The 7932-nt window shown below is 39.3% G+C and overlaps 2 protein-coding genes across 2 annotated transcripts; one reads left to right on the top strand and one right to left on the bottom strand.

The window, feature by feature from the left end:
- Positions 1 to 1373: 1373 nt before the first annotated feature.
- Positions 1374 to 5379, bottom strand: LOC101291381 (V-type proton ATPase subunit H-like). The gene is made up of 12 exons (XM_004307798.1): positions 5309 to 5379; positions 5115 to 5184; positions 4903 to 5028; positions 4664 to 4766; positions 4512 to 4584; positions 4367 to 4432; positions 4153 to 4267; positions 3368 to 3529; positions 3028 to 3153; positions 2650 to 2775; positions 2123 to 2302; positions 1374 to 1839 (listed from the first exon to the last, which is right to left on the bottom strand). The coding sequence occupies exons 2-12, from the start codon at positions 5142 to 5144 to the stop codon at positions 1591 to 1593; spliced, it is 1356 nt and encodes a 451-aa protein (XP_004307846.1). The 5' UTR covers positions 5145 to 5184; positions 5309 to 5379; the 3' UTR covers positions 1374 to 1590.
- Positions 5380 to 5559: 180 nt separating this feature from the next.
- On the top strand, positions 5560 to 7849 carry LOC101291096 (uncharacterized sugar kinase slr0537-like). The gene is made up of 5 exons (XM_004307797.1): positions 5560 to 5936; positions 6102 to 6364; positions 6631 to 6748; positions 6969 to 7177; positions 7272 to 7849. Exons 1-5 carry the CDS (start codon positions 5634 to 5636, stop codon positions 7723 to 7725), a joined length of 1347 nt encoding a protein of 448 aa, XP_004307845.1. The 5' UTR covers positions 5560 to 5633; the 3' UTR covers positions 7726 to 7849.
- Positions 7850 to 7932: the final 83 nt, after the last annotated feature.

The raw sequence follows: 7932 nt of genomic DNA, 5'->3' as shown, positions 1-7932 counted from the left end.
TTCCTCTCTCCAGTCACCGCTCCGACCAAATCGCTAGGAGGCGAGGAAGGGAGGAGTAGAATAATGAAAGAATGAATGTTGACTAAGGCTTCGCCGAATCCAACCAGATCTGATTTGATTATTCTTCGATCTCTACAACTTGATTTACTCAAAGATTATTTGGAATTAAAACCCATATCTTTTGAATTTGACAGCAAAAAATGATCATTTGTAGCTAATCTGTGCTCATGCTTCGTGCTGCTACTGTATTTTGCTATGTGCTGCTACTGCATGCTGTTGCTGCGTGCTGCTGCTGTGTGCTGCGTGTGATGTTGGTGTGTGCTGCTATTGTGTGTGTTGTTGTGTGCTGCTACTGTGTGCTGTTATGTGCTGCTATTGCGTGTGTTGTTGTGCTGCTACTGCGTGTGTTGCTCCTGTGTGTCTGCTATGTGTTGCTGCTGCGTGCTGCGTGTTGCTACTGCGTGTGATGTTGGTGTGATGTTGGTGTGTGTTGATGTTGTGTGCTGCTACTGCGTGTGATGTTGGTGTGATGTTGGTGTGTGTTGTTGTGTGCTGCTACTGCCTGTTGTTGTGTGCTGCTACTGCCTGTTGTTGTGTGTTACTACTGCATGTGTTGTTGCTGTGTGTTGTTGTGTGCTGCTACTGCTTGTGTTGTTATGTGCTGCTACTGCTTGTGTTGTTGTGTGTTGCTATTGTGTGATGTTGTGTGTTGCTATTGTGTGATGTTGTGTACTGCTACTGTGTGTGTTGTGGTTGTGTGCTGCTATTGCGTGTACTGCCACTGCATGTTGTTGTGGATGTGCCACTGCATGTTGTTGTGGATGTGTGTTGCTACTGTGTGTGTTGTTGATATGTGCTGCTACTGCGTGTGTTGTTGTTGTGTGTTGTTATTGTAAGTTGCTGCTACTACGTATTGCTACTTCTACTAAAATTAACTGTTACTACACTAAATTATTGAAAATTTACTACTGTATTCTATTTACTGAAAAATCTCAAAAGGAAAGACTTTTCTCTTCTAAAAGTATATTTAATTAGTGTAGGGTTAGTTTGGTAAATTAAATCATGGCATATGGTATGTAGAGAAAAAATTGTCCTTAATTGTTAAAAATTGTCCTTATTTGTTTAACAACAAAACAAGTGGATTTATTTGTGTTTTAAATCTTTTTGAATGATGTATAAGTGATTTGCTATTCTATTTACGGGTAGTATATGTATAAAATTACGTTGAACCTTTCCCAATGTTACCGTAATTGTTGGAATTATGTATGCTCATCAAGTTCATTGATACATCCTCTGATCAATATCAAAGGACGGATAGAATAGAACCTATTAGCAAACAACCCAGAAGGATAGGCTCACAAAGCAAATACTTTACCCAATGGGACAACATTATTTATTTTTATTCAATAATAATGCAGGAATGACATTCCAAAGCTAAACATTAAAACAACAAATTAAATTTCCGAAATCTGTCTCATAACCAAAGGCCTTAGATAATGAATTGCCCCAACAAATTATATATGAAACACTACTGTGTCATTGACACTAATCCTTCAACATATAGGGATTTAAACCGCTCGTCATAATAGTTCAAGCCTGCAAAAAACTAGCATACTTGGCACCTAGGAAAAGCCTCTGAATGCATAGCAGAGCATTTTTGGTAACCTCGGCACTCTCATGATTCATCAGTTTCATGACACGCTCCTTGGCCTTGAGGTCTGTTACTATGATTCTTCCAGCCGGATGGTGCTGGACAAACTGTGAGATATCAAAGCAAGCAACAGCCAAAGCTCTCGGATCACTGGACGTGTCTAAAATAGTAATCAGCACTCTTAGAATCTGCAAGACAAAAATCATGTGTTAGTAGTATTAAGCAAGCCACCACTCTTCAACAGTCTTTTCAAGACAGTAGGAGTCTGCAATTAATTTTAGCTTATCAGTAAACTAATAACAGTACTCGTTATGACAAAGATATGTCACATTCCTTAGCAGTAAACTAATAACAGTACTCATTATGTCAAAGGCATGTCATGTTCCACTAAATGGACTATGTGTGATAACCCAAAAGTGCTAGCAAAGAGTCTAATTTTTCTTTCAAATGAGAGAAAGAGGCCGAAGATACCTGAAAGTCGTTCTCCTCGAAGTTAGTAATATTCTCACGCCAGAATATTGCATCTTTGTGCATGGGTGACCAGTCAAGATGGCCAAGGAGGACTTCTTGCTTATATTTATCAAAAGAACTTAATTTCTTGATGTTATCCTTCAAACCCTCTTCCAGCTGATTTAATCCCTCCAGGAGATCCTATAAGAAACTTCTATTAGCAAATTTGATGTAATACAGATAAAGAAAGGTGAGGAGGGACAAGAGGGAGAGAGCTACAGAGGGAACTGGAAAGAGGACAAGAAGAAAACGTTGATCAGGTTACAAATGACTATGATTAGAAATATGATTGATGAAATCCGTTTATCACAGAAAGATTAATCAATGTATAGAAGAGCAAAAAGAATGAATAAATAAGCAGTAGATCAATGCGAAGCAGACATGTAAAAACTAGTAGCTGCTAACAACAATCCTTCATTTAACTTGGACTCACCAAGTAAATATTTAAGCTATCAGCAGCAGAGAAAGCATACAACCTTCTAACTCACCTCATCACTCCATGCTTGTGCTTTCAAACTCTGAACAATTTGAGGCAGTCCAAGGTCAACCATTTGAGCACCAAATGTTCCCTTGGAGAGCAAGTTCCTCAGGGTCAAAACAACAACTCTGACAACCTACCAGAAGTTACAAAACCCATATTAATAATTAGGAGATGCATATTACATGTATTCCTCTGACAAGACAAACATTGCTCAAATTAGCAAGCACAAAATTGGCGATGGCAGTGAATGGTAATGTTTTCTCTCTATAGCTTTTTGACATCAGAAGAATAAAAAAAATGACTATACACAGTCCTCTGACTACTGAGTATGCACAAATTACAATCCATATGAAAATTCTATGATCCCAAAAAGCAATATCCTCACCTTCTCCTTTGTCGAACTCCTGATAACTTCTATGAGCCGGGGAAGTGTTCTGGAAGTAGCCAAGTACTCAATTGCAGGTTCGTAATAGGATAGGAGCCAGACACATAGACATGTTTCATACAGAAGCTGTATCATACATGATCAATATTAGATCACAAAGTGAAGACAGTGATACAAGAAGCAAGATATTGATAACTCAGTATCAAAGCTTGCATGAGAGGTATGCTAGGATGCACCAGGTGCCTATTTGGCCTGCCAAAATGACAAAAAAATAAAAAGGACTTGGGTGTAAACAGATGGTTTATTCCTTGTCCAGCTGCTAAAATATGAAAATCTTTACCTGCATAGATTGTTGGGTGGAAGCCGGAGAAATTAAGGGAACAAGTAACTTCACCCCATCTGCTTGAACAAAAGAAGATCTAACCACTGGTTCCTTTAGTAGGGTTGCAAGGCAACTGATGGCAGTTGGGATGCCACGACTAGGATGGGAGGGCTTCTTCAGCTGCAAATTACTAAAGCATCAGGAACATGGGTTTATAACCAATATTATCTAATGTTATAACTATGAAGTGATAACTGATATCATCAGAATAACTGATTGAATTGGAAAGCGTCAAACAGTCAGTCATGAAGTAACTAGATTACACATTCATTTCAAATTTATACACTTTATTTTTTATTGTTTTTTTAAAGTTTTCTACAATACAATATCAAAAAAAAGTTATTGGATTACACATTCTTTACAAATTGACCTGATAAAGAAATAAATATTCTTCCCATAGCAGCTAAAGAACAGCGTATATGATTCTCAACAACGTGGCCATGCAGTATTTTAAATCCAGAGTTCCCAAGTGCGACAGAATGGTTATAGTAGACGAGGCTCAAAGATCGATGCATCTTTTATCCTTAAAAGTTAACAGCAAGATAAACACCAGTAACCATTGACCTAAATGGCTATTTCTCTAAACATAAACACAAGGTTATGAGTAAGGTTGCCGATCAATACCCCATGAACTTAGGTTGCGAGGTGTTAACCACCACCACCACCACAACTGGTAACAGATTCAATTTTGCAGGCATAAAAAATGACAAAGGTCATCGAGTTGCATTAAAGATGAACCGTACCTGTGCACAAAGCCATTCTACCAATCCTTTCAACACATCATCAATACTAGTGATTTTACTCTTTGAATTTGAGGCTTCTCCATTTGCGACAGTTCCTTGGGGTTTTGTCCTTGCACTAAATCAACATAGAAACAATAAGACAAATTTAAGTAGGAGATCATATAAGAAACCTATAAAAAGAATAATTGAATATAAAGTATCATGTATGAAGTACCTCACTATTAAACCAAGAATCTTGCAGCTCTTCTCTTGTATGAACCAATTACCCTTCCAAAGCAATCTGAAAAGAAACTCAATCCAATTTTACACTGACTAGAAAAATGAACTCAAACATAGAAAGTTCAAATATACACACTGACCTCAAGAAAGGCTCATAAACATCTTTATCGACAAGAGAAGTATCATGGAACAGTCTTGCTCTTTTTGGGTTGGCTGGTAAGAAAACAAAGAGGTTACTTGTGTCCAATGAATGAGCAGTATTCACTCAAAAACGCAACAAGCTTACAGTTACCTGTAAGCAGCTCATCAATTAAAGCAAGAACGTATTCTACCGTCTCTTCCTTGAAAATATCACGCAAAATGCCAACAAACACTTGAACATAAGCAGGGCCATCCTGTCAGAGTTGAACACCTTATCAATTTCATTGCGAGATAAACAGAACTGTACATGTGTTTTTCAAATGTGTTTGAAGCACAACACTTGTAGAATTGTGAATCTAACAAGAACAAAGGGGGGGAATGAGGAGATACATCATCAAGCAGCTGTGATCTGTAAGTCTCGGATCTTTTATCATAACGGCGTAACAGCTGAAGACAGGTGCCAGTGATGAGCTTGGTAGTCATGTATTGCTCCCATGGGATGTCTCTTTTCAAGACCTGGATTCAAACACAAAAGCAGCAGCATGTCAATCAGAGCATCACACTCAAACCACAATATCTGAAACAATTCTCAATCCACCTACCTGCTCAGTGGTGAGCTCAGCATGGTCCATTGCTGTGATCACACCCAGCCAATTTCACCAATTCGAGTACCTACAGATGCAGATAACAGATCAGTCTCGAACTGGCCACAATTCAGATCAAATCATCCATTATTCTTCTGTAGAGTAATGAATCGCAATTGCATCCCAACTCGGGATCCATGGATGGGCTTTACCTCTCTCTGTCTCGCTGTCTGTGTGTGTGGCTTCGTCAGGACTCGGGAAAGAGATGAATGAGAGAAGGACAACCGCAATTATGTTGATCTGTCCACGTGGGCTAATGGCAGGGCCACAGCTGCTCAACTGTAAATGGAATATAAATGGGTTGGGCTCGAAGGAAGGCCCAAAAGAAAATGGATGGAGAAGCAAAACCCACGTCGAGCTGAAGAAGAAGAAGAAGAAAATAGAAAGAATGAAAAATAAGACTGGACTGGAATAGAATTACAAGCATAGATAGATAGAGAATTAGAGATAGAATAGATAAAGGAAGGAGAAGTGGCGATGTCTCTCTCCTCTAGCTTTCCTCCGCCCCACATAATCGGGGGAAGGTGCTCTCCACCAGTATATTCTCCTGGTTTTACTCTGCCGTCCTTGTTTTTAAACCCCGCAGGCACCTCTTCTCATCTCCGTCTCAAACACGCCTCAAGCATTGTTCCTTCTATGACGAGACGTCCTGATTTTCACACCAATGGGAGTGCTGCCGCTGATGATGACGATGAAGATGACGACATTCAATATGAAGAATTAGATGCCGACCCTTTTCTGCCTGAGAGATGGGATGTTTTGGGTCTTGGCCAAGCCATGGTATTCTTTCTTGTTGTTTCTACTTTCAGAGTATTGAGAACAATGTCAATTAATTACTTTTAAAATAATGGTTTATAGAAGAAACGGAAAAGATGCTCAAGTAGCTCAGCATGTTAGGTTTGGTGAACTTTCCTAATTCTTGCACTGCTGATGATGTGTTTCTAGGTGGACTTTTCGGGCATGGTTGATGATGAGTTTCTGGAAAAACTGGGTTTAGAAAAAGGAACAAGGAAGCTTGTCAATCATGAAGAGAGAGGTAGAGTCTTGAGAGCGATGGATGGTTGTAGCTATAAGGCTGCTGCTGGTGGCTCCCTTTCCAACAGTCTTGTGGCCTTGGCTAGGCTTGGCAGTACATCCATTGGAGGCTCTCCCTTAAGTGTAGCTATGACAGGGAGTGTAGGGAGTGATCCGTTGGGTGGCTTCTACAGGTCAGTCTCTTCCCCCACCCCATGGCCTTTTGGTTTTGATGGTTCAATCATTACATCATCAAATCATCTTGTCACCTGTTCTTTTTAGTTATCAATGAAATATTTTCTATCGCTCATCACAGAGTTCAGATTGCATCAATGTAACTAGAATCTGTCTTATGTAATTAGAATGGTTGACAATTTGAATCAATTGCTTCTATAGGACGTTTATGTTTTGTTTGAATAATCAGACAAAATTTAAAATTCTTTCACAATGTTTGCTACAGAGCCAAGTTACGTCGGGCAAATCTGCATTTTCTTTCTCCGCCAATCAAAGATGGAACAACAGGGACAGTAATAGTCCTCACTTCCTCAGATGCCCACCGTACAATGCTGGCGTATCAGGTCTGTGTAGAAAGCTTTAAGATATTATTAACACTAAAAACTTTGTGATGTGACTCATGTGAGTAAATCTTGCTTTCCTTTTCTTGTCTTGCTAATTGCTATTGATTGGTTTCTTAGAATTTTGAGAAATGTTGTTTTTTAGTTCCATTTGGTTTATTCATGTGTATGGGGATATGAGGGAAATCAGATGAGCCTAATGTATCCTTTTTAATGGTGTCAGGGAACATCTTCGACTGTTAACTATGATTCATGCTTGGCTAGTGCAGTTTGCAATACAAAAATACTTGTAGTTGAGGGGTATTTGTTTGAACTTCCTGATACTATCAAAACAATTACAAAAGCCTGTGAAGAAGCACACAGGTGTGGAGCACTGGTTGCAGTTACAGCATCAGATGTTTCCTGCATTGAGAGACACTATGACGATTTCTGGTATTATTTCTTTGTTCACTGGATTATACTTATTTCATTTCACATGACATTTAAGTTTGCATCAAGTGTGGCCTTCTTAATTTTTTGTTTCCAGGGAAATTGTTGGGAACTATGCAGACATTGTTTTTGCAAACAGTGACGAAGCAAGAGCCTTCTGTCATTTTTCCTCTAAGGAGAGCCCCATTTCGGCTACAAGGTATCTCAGCCATTTTGTTCCATTCGCCTCGGTTACTGATGGACCGAGAGGCTCTTACATTGGTGTAAAAGGAGAAGCTGTATATATCCCTCCTTCTCCATGTGTACCAGTGGACACTTGTGGTGCCGGGGATGCATATGCATCGGGAATTTTGTTTGGCATTTTACGAGGAGTGTCAGATTTAAAAGGAATAGGTACATTAGCAGCTAGGGTTGCATCCACAGTGGTTGGACAGCAAGGCACTCGGCTTAGGGTTCAAGATGCGGTAGAGTTGGCAGAATCATTCACATTTCATCTTGATAGTTCCACTATTAGGTCAGATATTGGGTCAGATCATATATCCAGCTTCTAAGCAGACCATTTGTTAATTTCTGATTCTTTTATTAGATATATCCTTTGTTCATAACTTTTGTACATTATACATTTTGCGGACTGGTAATCGAAGTAAAGCAATGAAGTTTCCAAGACCTTTTTCCAAAGTTGTTGGCTACTTGGCCTCTTGAAATCTATTCACTTAGAATTGTGGGATGGCGGGTTTGATTCTGAACCTCAGTTTCAT

Source organism: Fragaria vesca, linkage group LG7 (genome assembly GCF_000184155.1).
Source record: "Fragaria vesca subsp. vesca linkage group LG7, FraVesHawaii_1.0, whole genome shotgun sequence".
Taxonomy (NCBI): Eukaryota; Viridiplantae; Streptophyta; class Magnoliopsida; order Rosales; family Rosaceae; genus Fragaria; species Fragaria vesca.
The sequence above is the reverse complement of the archived record's forward strand: the minus strand, read 5'-3'. Positions and strand labels throughout refer to the sequence as shown.

Excerpts from the sequence above, each read along its gene's own strand:
- LOC101291381 (XM_004307798.1), bottom strand. The coding sequence starts at position 5,144 with ATGGACCATGCTGAGCTCACCACTGAGCAG. Across the intron at positions 4,268-4,366 it reads ATTCTTGGTTTAATAGTGAG|TGCAAGGACAAAACCCCAAG; the intron begins GTACTTCATACA and ends ATGTTGATTTAG. Across the intron at positions 1,840-2,122 it reads TCGAGGAGAACGACTTTCAG|ATTCTAAGAGTGCTGATTAC; the intron begins GTATCTTCGGCC and ends TTTGTCTTGCAG.
- LOC101291096 (XM_004307797.1), top strand. The coding sequence starts at position 5,634 with ATGTCTCTCTCCTCTAGCTTTCCTCCGCCCCACATAATCGGGGGAAGG. Across the intron at positions 5,937-6,101 it reads TGGGTCTTGGCCAAGCCATG|GTGGACTTTTCGGGCATGGT; the intron begins GTATTCTTTCTT and ends ATGTGTTTCTAG. Across the intron at positions 6,749-6,968 it reads GTACAATGCTGGCGTATCAG|GGAACATCTTCGACTGTTAA; the intron begins GTCTGTGTAGAA and ends TAATGGTGTCAG.